At 42.9% G+C, this 17,738-nt stretch overlaps 1 protein-coding gene and 1 pseudogene across 1 annotated transcript in view; one reads left to right on the top strand and one right to left on the bottom strand.

The window, feature by feature from the left end:
• LOC120050699 (cadherin-6-like) overlaps positions 1 to 11,063 on the top strand; it is a 43,356-nt gene extending 32,293 nt beyond the window's left edge. Inside the window, exons 5-11 of the mRNA XM_038997271.1 lie at positions 917 to 1,104; positions 4,939 to 5,192; positions 6,287 to 6,423; positions 9,022 to 9,143; positions 9,324 to 9,441; positions 9,725 to 9,976; positions 10,460 to 11,063. Coding sequence (XP_038853199.1) covers positions 917 to 1,104; positions 4,939 to 5,192; positions 6,287 to 6,423; positions 9,022 to 9,143; positions 9,324 to 9,441; positions 9,725 to 9,976; positions 10,460 to 10,974 — 1,586 coding nt within the window. The 3' untranslated portion in view covers positions 10,975 to 11,063. The remainder of the gene's footprint in view (positions 1 to 916; positions 1,105 to 4,938; positions 5,193 to 6,286; positions 6,424 to 9,021; positions 9,144 to 9,323; positions 9,442 to 9,724; positions 9,977 to 10,459) is intronic.
• A 6,462-nt stretch (positions 11,064 to 17,525) lies between these two features.
• Positions 17,526 to 17,738, bottom strand: part of LOC120050698 — a 153,821-nt pseudogene continuing 153,608 nt past the window's right edge.

Genomic DNA, 17,738 nt, shown 5'->3' with positions numbered 1-17,738 from the left:
GCACCTCACCTCAATGGACAGAACTAGAAGGGAGGGATGGATGGGGTAGAGATGGCTAGAAAGGAAGAGAAGGTGAGATGGGGAGGAATAAATGGAGGGAGGGATGAAGAGAGGGGGCAGGTAGAAAGAGAAGGACAGAGTGAGGGAAAGTGGATATTGTAATGGGACACCCAGTGTCAGGCAGCGATATAATTGTTGTATATTATACCTCTCGACCCAATACTGATTACTTGTTAGCCTGGGAAACTTCTCCATAGTGGGATGTGTGTGTGTGTGTGTGTATGTGTGTATATGTGTGTGTGTGGTTTTACTATCCTTGTGGAGACCATACATCCTCACAAGGATAGTTATGGTTAGGGGTTAAGGTTAGGGTTAAGGAAAATAGGATTTTGAATGGGAATTAATTGTTTGTTCCCTACAACGATAGTAAAACAAACATGTCTGAGTCTGTGTGTGTGCCCATACCTTTGTGTGTGTGTGTGTGTGTGTGTGGACACTTGCGTGCGTGCATGCACGATGTGTGTGTGGGACCTGCCGACTCAGGCGTTGCCAGAATGATGTCAGCATGTTTTATGAGGGTGTCAGTGGTGTTTGTATATGCAGCCCGTGTGTATGTCAGGTCCATCCCTCTGCAGACCAGACCAGCTATTTATTTAAGCACATCAGATACAGTGGGGTGCTCAGGCTGACAGACAGGGACACATCAATTTATCTGGCTCAAACCAGGAAATCATCTGGTGAAAATAACTAGCTATGTATGGGCCATTGTATTCAGAGTTGAATAAATGATGCAAGATTGATTGATCTTGGCTTTTAAGATGTACAGTATTTAAAAGTATGAGTTTAGGGGTTGATCCAGGTGCTACAGATGGAAAAAAAAACAACAACAACGAATGTGTGTATGTCTTTCCTCCAGGTCTGTATGAGTTCAAAGCTCCCGAGTCGACAGAACCGGGCTCGACGGTGGCCGTGCTGCGAGCTACGGACGCTGACATCGGCAGGAACGCTGAGATGACCTACCGAATCACCAGCAGCGACGGCCCCGCCATGTTCGACATCTCAACCAATAGGAGCACACAGGATGGTGTCATCACCCTCAGGAAGGTCAGTGAATGGCTGGATTCCAAATCTACCACTACCCTTTGTCCCTAGTCCCTATTCCTTCGCCCCTAATCCCTAGGTCACTCCTTCAGTATGGCTGGATTCCAAATCACTCCTAGTCCCTCGTTCATGGGGCATTCGACCCTACTCCCTAGGTGTTATCACACTCAGAAAGTTCAGTATGGCTGGATTCGAAATTGAACCGTAACCCCTATAAACACTAGATCAAGGTTTCCCAAGCTCGGTCCTCGGGACCCCAAGGGGTGCATGTTTTGGTTTTTGCCCTAGCACTACACAGCTAATTCAAATAATCAACTAATCCTCAAGCTTTGATAACTTGATTCAGGTGTGTAGTGTTCGGGCAAAAAACAAAACGTGCACCCCTTGGAGCGAGATTGGGAAACACTGCGCTAGACTGTGCTACTGTCCACACTTGTTCAAAATGTTTGGATTCCAAATCAACCCCTAACCAGTACTCCCTAGGGCCCTAGAAGTATCTGGTAGATTTAAGTGATATGGTAACTGCTTCACCTTGCCTTCTGAAAGGTTGGATTTTGCCACATTGCTATCCAGTCATGTCAGATTGTACATTCACATGCTCAGATAGGATGTATTCTTAGTCACGGTTTCTGAGTGCAGATCAGATTGATGCTAGGTATTTATTTCACCAGAACCAGTCAGTAGTCCTCTGGGTGCTCTGAGCTATAGTATGTGTTGATGTATTAAACAGAATCAGATTGTTGCTTTATCAAGCGCCCCCTTATCCTCTAGTGTGGCTTTAAATCGATCACGCCACTTCCACCAGGTCATCATTGAGTGGAGGGAGATGTAATTGCCTTCTGCTGATGCTACCGTTGTAATGATATTGGAGGGATCTAGGCTCTCTCTCTCTCGCTCTGTGTGTATGTGCGGGCGTGTGCATGTGCGTGTGTACAGGGTCTGGTCTACAACCGAGCCTACTTTAATTAAATGGCTCATCTAGGTAAAAGGGCATGCCATTTCTCCTGTACCACTAGTACTGTCACCAAACAACACATGCTCATGTTGACATCATTAAACCCCTGTCTTGAGGAAAATCCAAGCAGGACAAAAATAAATCAATGATTTGTTGAGTATGAAGGGTCATATCAAATGTCTGTATTTGTTTGATATCAAGTTCGGTACAGGCAGACAGTGGCCAGTTGAAAGCTCATTGGCATTGAAAAACCTGCACTGATGCAAGTGCGCACACACACACACCTACCTCTCTGGTTAAATGACTGCATTTGATTTGGCAGTTGCTCCCTCACACCTAAAGGCACACGTCAGATGTGTTCTTTCCAGAGAGCGTTGGTGTGATGACACTCTTAAAGATGAAGAACAGAGCCAGAGGTTTCATCCCATGGCTAGAGTTTCCATAGCATATACCAGTTATTCCCATGAAGGGAAAAATAATAATAATAATAATACTACATGGTATTTATATAATGGACCCAAAGTCGCTTAGAAGCAAACAAGTGCACACTTCAGGAGAAAGGAGAGATTAATGGGATTCACACAAATAGAAAGAAGAGGAGAGAGCTTTAAACCTTTTTTACTGAAGTTAATTTACTAAAGACAGAATATAATACTAATTGTGTGGTGCTTATATTTGTCCTATTTTCACACACGCATGTGTGAATTGGAAATGTTTTTTTGCAAAGCCCAACTCCCGATACACCCTCGGAGAGTGAGGTCACTGCCAGGGGCTGCCATTATCAAATCAAATCAAATTCTATTAGTCACATGCGCCGAATACAACAGGTGTAGACCTTACAGTGAAATGCTTACTTACGAGCCCCTAACCAACAATGCAGTTAAAAAAAAAAATATGAGTAAGAATAAGGAATAAAAGTAACACGTAATTAAAGAGCAGCAGTAAAATAACAATAGTGAGACGATACACAGGGGGGTTAGTTGAAGTAATATGTACATGTAGGTAGAGTTATTACAGTGACTATGCATAGATGATAACAACAGAGAGTAGCAGCGGTGTAAAAGAGGGAGAGGGGGGGTGTTCAGGGTTAGATGTTCAGGAGTCTTATGGCTTGGGGGTTGAAGCCATTTAGAAGCCTCTTGGACCTAGACTTGGTGCAATTAGGGTTAAGTGCCTTGCTCAAGGGCACATCAACAGATCTTTCAACTTGTCGGCTTGGGGATTTGAACTAGTGTAATGTAATATAGAAATCGCCAATAGCTGGATGAGTCACCATTTAGTTTGGTGGAAATGATCCAACGATTATGTAGGTTGGTGGAAATCCCCATCGACTGAGGAGTCTCCATTATGTATGTTGAATAATAATAAACTACATTTATCAATCTGACTCCATTATTATGTGAATGCTATAGGCCCATACCCGTATCCAGTGGGTATAGCCAAGGTTGCGAGCCTTGCGTCACCACTCAGAATACTATCAGATACACATGTCTAGGTTTACTGTTGTGCAATTATAAAGAGGCTGAGGAACAAGGAGCTAATATCTGGCAATTACTGTCCTAGCATTAAATTATTGAGTTAACCTCAGCTCAGAGATGCATAGTTAGAGACCAAGCGTACTGCATATGCTATGTGTATAGTGTAATTAACAACTATCAATAGCCCTATTAAATTATAGGCATATAGTCAATCAAATAATGACTCTGTAAAACGAGGAATGCATTTACTCAATTCAACTAATAGAATGTATTACGAAAGAATTGACACTCAAACAATTACAGTGCACATGAAATACATACATGACAAAGTAACAAAGTGTAATTACTATCCCCAATAGGCTAAGACTTAACGTGGTTACATGTGTCTTCAGTTCAGAATCATCTCTAAGAGAAAAACTGTGTGTTTGATACACACGGGAGCTTGAATTTAAATGACTTAACACTTTGCGAGTGAAAACGAAAACAGGAAAACACACCCAGATTCTAATCAACTCAATTTGAATGTTATGACCAGACAATAGGAATGTGCCTGACAACCAGTCAACCCAACATACAATTGCAATCCAGTCACTTTAAAAATACACCAATCAGAAAACAGATAATGCAATAAGACATATCGAAATGTGCAGCTCTGTATAAGCTCTTGAAACAAACCAACCACAACAATTTAATTCACACAGTAACATTCATTTAGTCGATTCTAGTTTCATCAGTCTTCACACCTCTCCTGGTGACAGTGACCCTAGGATTTCCATGAGAACTTCTCATCCTGGAGATTGCGACAGCAAAGGTGTGACTCGCTCCTGTGAGATGCAAATATACAGCCATCACTCCGGACAATGCCATATTGAATCAACTCACCAGGCTGGTTTCAGCAAGTCACAAGTCGCGAGTATATTACCTTCTCAAGTTCTTCTACTAGACTAGCAACATTTCGGTTACTGGCCCAACGCTCTAGACACTAGGCTCCCTGCCACCCCAGACACCAGAAAACAGCCAGACAGAAAAAGAGGGAGTCGTTGAGCTACACTGAATTAATTCAATTGTTGATATTGTGTGTGTCTTCGACGAGGATTGTGTTGCAAATCACAGGATTGGTCTGTGTTAGAGGGGAAGTGAATTAAAAATGTGTCAACTGACGAGGGACAGAGAGGTTGAGTCACACTGAATCAATTCGATTGTTGATAGAGTGCGCGTTGCTTGGTGTGTCTGTGTGTGTCTGTGCGTGCGTGTGTGTGTTGCTTAGACGAGGAGGGTGTTGCATGTCACAGGATTTGTCTGTGTGAAAAAGGAAAGTAAGTGGAATAGAAATGTGTCATCTGGCGATTTGAGTGTGTGTGAGTTGTTAACCCTCTCTTCTCCGCTCTCCCTCTGTCTCCTCAGTCTCTGGACTTTGAGAGGAAGCGGTCCTACACTCTAAGGATCCAGGTGGAGAACTCCAACCCTGACCCGCGGTTCCTGCGCTATGCGGCGACCACGGACGGGGCGACGGTCAAACTGATCGTGGAGGATGTGGACGAGCCGCCCGTGTTCGACCGGGTCGGCTATGTCATGGAGGTGAAAGAAGACGTGGCAGTAGGCACGATCATCGGGTCGGTCAGCGCCACAGATCCAGACAGCAGCCGCAGTCCCGTCAGGTACTACGCACGCACACAAACACACACATTGGGGAGGGGAGAGGACAGACACACGCACATACACACTTATCTGTTGTTATTAATCAGCGGAGGAGCCCAGCCGACTGAATTATTGAGAATATTAGAAAGGCAATTAGCACCCCAACAGCAACAGATTTAACAAGCTTAGACTTACTGTCAGAAACGAGAGGGGCAAATAGTGTGTCTGTATGTGTGTGTTTGTCTGTGAGTGTGTAGGGTGCATTTAGATAGATAGATGCTAACACGGTTGGTTGTTCAGAAAAAAGGAGTAAAAATAGTGGTTGTGAAAGGGGAGAGTGGAAGAGGGTGGATATGGAAGAGAGGGAAGATTGGGGTAGGGGGTGCGATGGTACACGATACCTGAGCGACTGATCGCCCTGGTTCATGCTCTCCCCCGGAGGTATGCTTCCCTCCTTCGCTCCCCTTCCCTCTTCTCCCTGTCAACATCTGCAACTAAATGGCACTCTATGGGCCCTGATCAAAAGTAGTGCACTATATAGGAAATAGGGTGAATTTGGGACACAGCCGACGTCTGATCCTCCATTAATCAGAACTGATGTATAACAGTCATTCTTAGGAAGTGGAGAAACACAACACGACTGGATTACATGTGTGTGTGTGTGTGTGTGTGTGTGTGTGTGTGTGTGTGTGTGTGTGTGTGTGTGTGTGTGTGTGTGTGTGTGTGTGTGTGTGTGTGTGTGTGTGTGCGCGCATGCCTTTGTGTGTCCATGATAGCACAGATAAACATTTATGAAGTCATTCTATTTTTAGCCGAACGACCAATCCACAACTGTCAGTCATCCAAATTGCTTTCAAATTGGATGATATTTGTAGCAGTAGGATGTATTGTTGTGATAATGCGGCACTGGATTCCTCTATAAAGAATGCAAGGACATGTATACTTGTTTGTTTTGTGCAGATACAGGTACTCGATAGAACAGCGCACAGACAAAGACAGGGTGCATAATATTCCTGCGAACGTGAAGAAGCTTATACACTGCCTCACAGCCAACAGTGCATTGGGTTTATGTGAAAACAAAGTGAGGAAGCTTATACTTGTTTGCTATGTGCAGGTACTCTATTGACCGGCGTACAGACATGGACAGGGTGCTCAACGTGCACCCAGGTAACGGCTCAGTGTTCATGCTGAGGACTCTGGACAGAGAGGACATCACCTGGCACAATATCTCTGTTATTGCCACTGAGTTCAGTAAGTACCATGTTTTTTTATTTCACCTTTATTTAACCAGGTAGGCCAGTTGAGAAGTTCTCATTTACAACTGCGACCGGGCCAAGATAAAGCAAAGCAGTGCAACAAAAACAACAACACAGAGTTACACATAAACCAGCGTACAGTCAATAACACAAAAGAAAAGAAAAATAGAAAAATCTATGTACAGTGTTTGCAAATGTAGAAGAGTAGGGAGGTAGGCAATAAATAGGCCATAGAGGCGAAAATAATTACAATTTAGCATTAATACTGGAGTGATAGATGTGCAGATGATGATGTGCAAGTAGAGATACTGGGGTGCAAAAGAGCAAGAGGGTAAGTAATAATATGGGGATGAGGTAGTCGGGTGTGCTATTTACAGATTGGCTGTGTACAGGTACAGTGATCCGGAAGCTGCTCTGACAGCTGATGAATAAAGTTAGAGAGGGAGATATAAGACTCCAGCTTCAGAGATTTTTGCAATTCGTTCCAGTCATTGGCAGCAGAGAACTGGAAGGAAAGGTGGCCAAAGGAGGTGTTGGCTTTGGGGATGACCATTGCAATATACCTGCTGGAGCGCATGCTACGGGTGGGTGTTGCTATGGTGACCAGTGAGCTGAGATAAGGCGGGGCTTTCCCTAGCAAAGACTTATAGATGACCTGGAGCCAGTGGGTTTGGCGACGGATATTTAGTGAGGGCCAGCCAACTTCGGCCCGCCCCGGAGCCACCACCGACGCTAGATGCCCACCCGGACCCTCCCCTATAGAGTCAGGTTTTGCGGCCCGGAGTCCGCACCTTTGGGGGGGGGGGGGGGGGGTACTGTCACGCCCTGACCATAGAGAGCCGTTTTATTCTCTATTTTGGTTAGGTCGGGGTGTGACTAGGGTGGTTAATCTAGGTTGTTTTATTTCTATGTTGGCCTGGTATGGTTCTCAATCAGAGGCAGCTGTTTAGCGTTGTCTCTGATTGGGGATCATATTTAGGCAGCCATTTCCCCACAGTTTTTTGTCGGATCTTGTTTATGTGTAGTTGCCTGTGAGCACTCCATAGCTTCACGTATCGTTTGCTTTTTTTATTGTTTTTGTGCGTTTCACGTCAATAAATTATGTGGAACCCATATCACGCTGCGCTGTGGTCCGAATGTTCTTACGACGATCGTGATACATACAGGTCGCAGTGGTGGGTAGTATATGGGGCATTGGTGATAAAATGGATGGCACTGTGATAGACTACATCCAGTTTGCTGAGTTGAGTGTTGGGGGCTATTTTGTAAATGACATCGCCGAAGTCAAGAATCGGTAGGATAGTCAGTTTTACGAGGGTATGTTTGGCGGAGGAGGTGAAATAGGAAGCCGATTCTAGATTTAATTTTGGAATGGAGATGCTTAATATGAGTCTGGAAGGAGAGTCTAACCAGACACCTAGGTATTTGTAGTTGTCCACATATTCTAGGTCCGAACTGTCCAGAGTAGTGATGCTAGTCGGGCGGGCGGGTGCGGGCAGCAAACGGTTGAAGAGCATGCACTTAGGTTTACTAGCATTTAAAAGCAGTTGGAGGCCACGGAAGGAGTGTTGTATGGCGTTGAAGCTTGTTTGGAGGTTTGTTAGCACAGTGTCCAAAGAAGGGCCAGGTGTATACAGAATGATGTCGTCTGTGTAGAGGTGGATCAGAGAATCACCAGCAGCAAGAGTGACATCATTGATATACACAGAGAAAAGAGTCGGCCCGAGAATTGAACCCTGTGGCACCCCCATAGAGACTGCCAGAGTTCCAGACAAAAGGCCCTCCGATTTTACACACTGAACTCTATCTGAGAAGTAGTTGGTGAACCAGGCGAGGAAGTCATTTGAGAAGCCAAAGCTATTGAGTCTGACGATAAGAATGCAGTGATTGACAGAGTCGAAAGCCTTGGCCTTGTTGATGTACGTGTGTGCTTGTGTGTGTTTGCGTGCATGTGTGTGTGTATGGTGAATTACTACAGTACTTTCTAGTTACATGTACAGTAGTATGAGCAGTTGAGTTAGCATCATTGTATCAACAAGACAAAGCAGATCTACTTCCATAGCCCCCAAATCCAATATGGACCTTGAATCCAGTTCCACATAATACTTTTTTTTCTTCATTCTTCCTCTCTAATCATGGACTGATTCAGACCTGGGACACCAGATCAGGTACAACAACATACCAGCATTACTCCGGACCTCATAGGGCAGTGCTTGCTTTGCGTTTGTTCATCTCCCCCTACTGGGTGCGAGCCACTGTCGTAGTGTAAGATTTGAATAGCCCTGTTCACAGTATTTTCCACTGTGAGCAGGGGTATTCAGATCTTACACTACGCGATCCTGACTACTGCTGGTTTTCTATTCTACCGGATAATTTATTGCACCCACTTGCCGTCACCGGTCTAAATCAGTCCCTGATTAGAGGGTAAGAATGAAAAAAAGCAGTGGAACTGACTTCAAAGTCTAGATTTGAATTTGAGGGACCTACACCAAAGTGCTTCCTGAGACAAAGAACAGTATCATAATTGTATCAAAGGCAGTTATTGTCTTTTACTTGGTGTTGTTATTAAATGTCATGTCCCTTTGTTACACAGACAACCCACGGCTGATGAGTCGTGTACCAGTCAATGTTAGAGTACTGGACGTTAATGACAACGCTCCTACGTTCGCCACTTACTACGAGACATTTGTCTGTGAAAACGCCAAGGCTAACCAGGTAATGGAAAACAATGTACTATTATTTTAAACCCCTACAGCAGGTCTTCTTTGCCACCTAAGGTCCCCAACTGATCTAACCTTTATCAGTTTATAACCCTCGTCAGTTAACACATTCGTCTTGTTCCTCGAGATAAAGTAGGTTATCTGTGCTTGATCATATCTGTCATGCCTTTTTCAGAGGATTCAGACAGTAAGTGCTGCAGACGCTGACGAGCCTATTGGTGGACACAGGTTCTTCTTTAGTCTAGCGCACGAGGCTTCTGTGAAAGCCAACTTCACCGTCAGAGACAATAAAGGTATGTGCCCTTCCTCCTGTAGAACAACAGTTGACACACATTTAATTGTCAGTGTCTTTTATTTGGTGTATTCATAACATGCTGTATGTATTCCACAGCTGCCATGATCACAATTTGTAAATCACACCCAGTCATATATACTTAAGCACACTCAAATATAATATTTAAGGCCGTACATTTGAGACAAGATAAATTGAAAGAAAACAAGCCTCTTAAAAAACTGTGAAACGTTCCTCCTCCTAACTTGTATAGTAGCTAACTCTAACGCTTTTCTCTCCAACAGACAACACGGCAGGTATCCTGACCAGACGGAACAGCTACAGCCGGCTACAGAGGAGTACCTATCTGGTTCCCGTGGTGATCTCGGACAGCGACTTCCCCATGCAGAGCAGCACCAACACCCTGACGGTGCACGTTTGTACCTGCGACCGCGAGGGGAACATGCAGCTGTGTAACCAGGAAGCTCTGGTCCTCACCGCAGGCCTCAGCACTGGAGCCCTCATGGCCATCATCTTCTGTGTCCTCATACTGCTCAGTGAGTACTGTGCAATTCAGTTCAATAAAAAAAAAGCTTTATTGTCCATGAATCTTTTTAAATGACACAGAAAATGTTATTTGGCATGTGGCTTATATAGAGCATATTTAAGGCATCAATCACATCAACACACATAAATTCTAAGTTTCACATCCACATCACACGTCCTATGTGGCAGCGCAAGCCTTTCTCAGCCCACCAAAGTACATTAGTGAGCGTATCATATATCCACACCGTCAATGGTTCCCAACAGACAAAAGCTATCCTTCAGAAAATAGGAGGAATCCAGGAAGGAAAAATATAAAAAGTTGCTCAGCCTTTTTTTGTCTTGTTTCTGAAGTGGTCATGATCAATGCATTCCTCAGTATCGAAGCACACTCCTCTCCTTTCCTTTCCTTTGCTCACCTCTCCCTTCCTCGCCTCTCCTCTCCCATCTCATACTCAAGTTCTTCTCTCTCTTTCCCTCTCTTTTTGTGTCTATAGTGATTGTGGTGCTGTTCGCTGCCCTGAGGAGGCAGCAGAGGAAGAAGGAGCCTCTGATCATCTCCAAAGAGGATGTGAGAGACAACGTCGTCAGCTACAACGATGAAGGGGGCGGAGAGGAGGACACCCAGGCCTTTGATATCGGCACGCTGCGCAACCCAGAGGCCACAGAGGAGAGCAAACAGCGCAGGGACATGAAGCCCGAGACCCTGCACCCTCCCGTCCGTCGGACTGTGATCCTTCCCCCGGCCCACAGGGACAACGCGGACGTCAGGAACTTCATAGACCAAAGGCTTCAGGAAAACGACCAGGACCCCACCGCACCGCCCTACGACTCCCTGGCCACCTACGCCTACGAAGGGAGCGGCTCGGTTGCTGAGTCCCTTAGCTCCCTGGGCTCCATGACCACAGAGGGAGACCAGGACTATAACTACCTGAGTGAGTGGGGACCCAGGTTTAAGAAACTAGCTGACTTGTATGGGGGAGAGGACAGTGACAGCTGCAGGGATTCCTAATGAGAGAGAAGGAGCTCGTAAGAGGGGAGCTAAAGGAAAACGTACAACAAACAAACACTCGCACACTAGCTAAAGTGAACTTAACTCCTGGTACTTTGTGAATGTGGCAAACAATAGAACAAAACAAAGACGACACAAACGGACACGAGGCAGTATTTTACCGTCGTTGATCACCGTTGATGTTTGACCTCTCTGGAGGACTAGGAGGAAGAAGCTAAGCTATCCTGTCAGTATTAGTGGTCTTTCTCTTTCTCTGCTAGGCATCATGGGACTCCTGAGGAAAAGACTTGTTGTACTTTACTCTGTACACCAGGCCCACATACACAGTATCTCTATATACAAACAAACTTCTACTCTTTTCTTTTTCAAAAGCTTCCTGCAAAGGAGGGAGTAACAGCAAGCGGTTTTGTGGTGGACTTGATAGACAGACAACGCCTATTAATTTTTCAGTGTTTCTGGGACAAAAAAAGCTGCATTTTGTGAGTTCTATCGTAGCTTGTGTGTGCGTATCTGTAAATCGATACAATACAGTGTACAGTTATGTTTTGTTTTGAGGCTTCTAGCGTCCCATCCACCCCCTTATAGCAATGACTCTGTATGTCACAATGCTCTTTTGAGGTCACACAAGCCTTGCTGAGAGGCTGAATGCCTTATCTCTATGGGTACACTCAAACTGTCCGCCAGTCACCCACTATGGCATAATTGACTTGAATGGGGACAACCGCTCTACTCATTCTATTTCTATGGGTACCTGATCCACATCTCCTTATAGTTTTGCATATATTCTGCCTCACAAATGGCACACTATTCCATAGTGCGTTACATTTGTACTAAGGTACATAAGTCTCTGGTCAACAGTAGTGCACTATCTAGGGAATAGGGTGCCATTTTTGACAAACACATACAGTCATGACTGAAGTTATTGGCACCCTTGATGAAGATGAGAAAAAAGACTGAGCTGTATTTTATGCAATTTTTTTTGATTATACTAATACAATTGCTCAGAGAAAGAGATTTTGTTTAACAAGTAATACATTGTTTTCTCCCAAAAATAGTGGTCAAAAATTATTGCTTAGTACTCTGGTACCCTCCACTTGTGAGGATAACAGCACTTAGCCTTTTGCTAAAATGTTTTATGAGATTGGAGTACACATTGGGAGGGATCTTAGACCATTCCTCCATACCGAATCTTTACATACAGATTTGTTTTTAATTATTGTTATAAAAAAATATTTCTATGAGCAATTGTATTAGTTTAAAATAATATAATTGTCAAATGAATTTATCGTACAATAGAGCTCAGTATTTTTTGCTCATATTTATCAAATAAAGGTTAACTTTAAAAAAAATCAACGATGCCAATAAACAACAATCAAGGATGCCAATAATTTTGATTATGACTATATTCTCTGTGGGGGTAGCTGAAACACCTGGACCAAAAAGCTCCTCTGGGCGCTGTATGTATCTGAAGAACTAATGTCAATAATGCTTCACGTTTAAGGTACCCTCTTTAAAAAGTGTTACTGTAATACCTGTCAAAACATCCTTGTTGACCGGCTGAAGAAGTGGGTGAGAAACTCTGGCGTTGACCTGGACTGGTCCAGGTCATATTTATGTGGCAGACGTTTATCCGTGAGCATGGGTGGTTCAGTAATGTCCCCAGCAGCTATTCACTATTGTGTCCCTCAGGGGTCAAATCTGGGCCACATCCTTTTTTTACCTGTCCCCTTGGTGACATCATCCACAATCATAACATTCAGTTTCACTGCTAGGCGGATGACATACAGCTTTATTTACCTATCAGACCCAGTGACCAAGCTAGCTTAGCTACCCTTCACAAGTGTCTTGCTGACATCAAATGTTGGATGTCTGAACATTTTCTCCAGCTCAATGATACAAAATCAGAGGATGTTTTATTTGGCCCCCATCCAGATTGTAAATAACCTTGGTCATTTGTCCACCAATGTAAAGCTTACAGCCAGTAACCTTGTCTTCTTTGTACTTGACCTCGAGCTGCATGTAAAAACGGTAGTCCAGTCCTGCTTTTATCATCTAAGACAAATAGCTAAAGCCAAGTCTTATTTCAGTCACTGATCTGGAGAAAGTTATACTGTACATGCTTTTTATTCATGCCTAGATTACTGTTACTCTTTGTATGCACGTCTCAGTCAGAAATCACTCCATTGTCTACAATTAGTTCAAAATGCTGCAGCAAAATGTTACCATATCACACCTATTTTAGCTTCTCTACACAGGCTACCAGTCACTTTTAGAATATATTTTAAAATAAAATAAAATCACATGTAAGGCTAGGCTTGGTTTAGCCCCATCCATATGGCAGATTATCTCCCTATGAGCCAGGATGCAGCCTGAGATCATCTGGCAGGGCACTGCTGACAATTCCAAAGTCTAGGTTGAAAACGAAAGAAGAGCAGGTATTTGCCATTAGGGCCCCTGGACTTTGGAATGGTCTGCCAGAGGATATCAGGCTTGCCGATTCAGTGCCTCTTTTTAAATCCCTGCTGAAGACACACTTTTATAAAGATACATTGAAATCATACATTAAAGGTATGATTTTAATTTGCTATCATTTGTCATTTTCCTTTCGGTCTTTGTTAGTACTTTTTATTTTATTATTTTATGAAGTGACGCACTTTTTACTTGTGTTAAAATGCGCTATACAAATAAAGTAGTTATTATTATGTATTCTTATTGGAAGATTGTCTATAGACATGAAAGCATAGAGGGTTACAGTAGCAGTGTGTTGCTTAGTATAAACGAAACATGCAGTTCCCATTAAACATGAATTCCTTACTTAGCGTTTTACTCTGTATGCTTCTCTGTATTTTAAAACAGTTTCCTTTTCATTCAAATGTAAGTAATTGATTGATGGTTGACTATATATTTGTGACGTGCACAGTGACAAAAAGGGCATTCTCAGGCTTGACATATTGGGACTATGTGGGGGAAAACGCTGCCTACTAAGGGAAATATGATATTTCAGTTGTGAGGAAGAGGGTCGACATTCCCTTGCGATTGTCCTTGACATAAGAGGTAAAGGTCAATACAATATTAGGATCATGAAATGGTTTGACACTTACGTATGAAATGGTCATGAAATGGTTTGCCATCATAAAATGGTTTGGCATATATGTAGTAAGAAAATATAGCAATTCAAATGAAGCAAAGCAACCCCAAATTGTCCAAGGCCACAAAAGACAAATTAAACAGTAGTAGCATTGCGATATTGCCTCCAAGCATTATTTTTCTATGATTTATGAACAAACAGCTTTGATATCGTTTAGCTGATAAGAGGAATTTATGAGGGAGCACTCGGAGGGCAGCGGCACATCAAGAGAAAAAAAAGTACAGAGATGCATCCTAAAAGGCCCTTTATTCCCGATAGTCCACTAATTTCGCCCAGGGCCCTGTTCAAAAGTAGTGTACTATATAGGGAGAAGGCTGCCATTTGGGATTCAGCCTAGCTAAAAACAAGCAGTGGCCGCTCTCTACTAAAGGCCAACCTGAGGACGGATTACATTTATCAGACATTTCAAACTAATAACACAACTGACGTAATTGCCACGATGATGATATTTTTCTCTCTGTCTGCAGCATTTACTCTGTCTGCAGCATCTCTCTGTCTGCAGCATTTACTCTGTCTGCAGCATCTCTCTGTCTGCAGCATTTCACACAAATCGGACTTGATAATTTATTTTCCCCCAAAAAAATCCAAGTGCCCATGGATGTAAAAAATCTTATAATTTGATGAAAATGGTGTGGTAGCTTAGACAGTCCTCTAAGACAAGAACACACTTGTTAAAAATGTATACTACTATAATATGCTCAATATTATAATAAGAAACTGTGTAAAAAAAAAATGTTTTAAAAAACCATTGAGCACCCACTGTGTAAGTGACTGTTTGAGATTGTGGGAAATGTGGCATTTATTTGGGTTTCTAAACTCTTCACACTGAAAAACAACTGTTATTCTTCTACTGCCCTGAGGGTTTTGACATCTAGTTTATGTCAGAAGGAGAAATGACAGCAGAAGACTGCATTATTGTTTTCCTTCTTTAAAGGGGCAATCTGGGATTGGTACATCCATTGTCTCTCTTTAACACAGGGTGTCAGCAGGATAATTTCACTATAAATACATGTTTGTGCATTAACACCATACTCAGCTAAGGACACAAATTAAACAAAGCGTACATCAAGCATCGTGTAACAACACAAGCCAATGCTATTGGGGGTTTCTAGAGAAGAGTTAGCTGCCAGATATGGCTAGCCTACAGTAAATTCTGGACCAGGGTGTTAGTGCGGCCTGCTAACGCTGATGCTTCCATTCACACCCTTGACCAGAGCTAGCCTACAGTATACAGTACTGATGTCCTCTTTCTAAAGATATGTTCATGTAGACAGTTGGCTAGCCTTAAGGTTGCCTCTATATTATGTTGCTGACTATGTTATTGAGCAGTCTATTGCTATGTCCCAATTCTCCACCCTTCTCCTAAATGGTGCACTTGCACACTACCAATCATGGATTGGAGACCGCAGGAGTGGTAGAGATACTCTTAATGATCGGCTATGAAAAGCCAACTGACATTTACTCCTAAAGGTGCTGACTTGCTGCACCCTCGACAACTACTATGATTATTATTATTTGACCATGCTGGTCATTTATGAACATTTGAACATCTTGGCCATGTTCTGTTATAATCTCCACCCGGCACAGCCAGAAGAGGACTGGCCACCCCTCATAGCCTGGTTCCTCTCTAGGTTTCTTACTAGGTTTTGGCCTTTCTAGGGAGTTTTTCCTAGCCACCGTGCTTCTACACCTGCATTGCTTGCTATTTGGGGTTTTAGGCTGGGTTTCTGTACAGCACTTTGATATATCAGCTGATGTAAGAAGGGCTATATAAATACATTTGATTTGATTTGATTGACAAGAATATGAATGTTAAATCCATGCGAGAAGGTAGCATCCTGTCCAGGGGCTGTACTTGTACATCAAGCTGCCTCACACTACAGAAACAGGGGCTAGGCTCCTGCCCCATGCGCCGTTCTGGCTCAGACAAGGCTTACTTACTATGCGAGAAAGTATGCAAGTGCACACTTCAGGGGAAGGATGGAGAATAGGGATGCAGACATTGTTTTCTATGTGGATTAATACTATGAGAGGTTATAGTATGTGACGTTGTTAAAAGGGGCCCTGTCATGACCCGATGCCCATTAATTAATCTATCTGCTTTGTACAACATGATTTTCTACTGGATATTTACATGATCCAACAATTAAATTTCTTCAAAATCATGCATTCATCCTTACTGTTTCTATGCATAGACATCAGTGTTTCAGAATCAGATAAGCTTTGCTGTCCCAACAGAGGGCAATTTAACAGACATAGGAAGTGAGAAAGTTGGGGACTACTTGACAGCCAGACTGGCAAAAAACTAAAACTTACCATAACCAAACCCTAAACACTGGCCAAATTTTTACCAATTTGGAAATAAAAAATCAGTCTGCACATTAGCCATATTCCCTTAGTTTTTGCCTAGGATGACATCAGACTAGCTCGAAGGTACTGTAGCTTAAGTTCTTATGACGTATGTTGAAATTCAAGACAAAGTGTTTAATAGCATGGATCCTGTGGCGACTGAACTGAAGCAATCATTAATTCCACACAATCTATAATTAAGATCTTTAAAATCTGGCTATCGGATTTGGAGAGAGGGGGGAAAAACAATTTTTTCATTGTTAGAGGAAGAGGCAGCAGATGCGCGACAGATGGTGGCATTTTACATATTTAATGTAATTAAATCATATTAACGCTTTCCCCTCCTCATAACGTGCATGTGATATGCCACTACTAGTTTTCCCATTAAGCAATTTGTCGTTGGACACTGATTATGAAGAGTATGGCTATCAAGAGGACAGATGTCATTATAATGAAAAATCTATATTTCAAATACCCTTATTTATATCAATTATTATCAATGTCACTTGCAGTAAAAATTGACATTTAAAACAAAGCATTTCTGTTGATGCCGTTCATTATCATGATCGACGACCAACAGTGGTGTAGATTTAGTTTAAAAACTGACTGTACATAATCAACATGAAATTGTTTAAGACCTACACATGAAAGCAGCTCAAAACAACCACAAACACAACCAAACACAATAAACATGGGACGAGACAGTACAGGGAGGACTGTAGACTAGTGGTCTTTCTCAATTGTCTAGAACTATGTCCTCTCCTCGCATCCTCTCCTTCATTGCACTGATCTGAAAGAACTGACCAGGTGAAAGCAAGTCTAATGATAAGCTGCCAACATATTGTTTACACCTGACAAATCTTCTCCAATCAGATGCAGATGAAGGGAGTAGTCAGAGGAAAATGCATTTTTCTGTTTGCAATTCAGAGTGTTTGTAAATTGTTCATCCCTCCACTTCCTGCTCCTTCCATACGCTATTCAATATCATCCATCTCAATTGGTCAAAGAAGTGCTCTGTCCATCTCGATGGGTCAGAGAAGGGCTCTGTTACTTCCTACTTTCCTCTGGTTCGTCTACCACGCTCCCTCTCTTGTTTCATCTCTTTCAGCTCCCGTCTGTACTTCCGCTCGATGAATCGCTTCTGATGAGCCATAATAAAAGAGAGACATAATAAAAGAGAGATGGACCAAGGAAAATATAAAAGACAGAGAGGAATAAAGAGAGAGAGACAAGGTCAGTCTATGACCGATAGAGGACAGTGATTAGT

This window comes from Salvelinus namaycush, chromosome 7 (genome assembly GCF_016432855.1).
Source record: "Salvelinus namaycush isolate Seneca chromosome 7, SaNama_1.0, whole genome shotgun sequence".
Classification (NCBI taxonomy): domain Eukaryota; kingdom Metazoa; phylum Chordata; class Actinopteri; order Salmoniformes; family Salmonidae; genus Salvelinus; species Salvelinus namaycush.
This window is presented reverse-complemented; position numbering and strand designations above follow the sequence as displayed.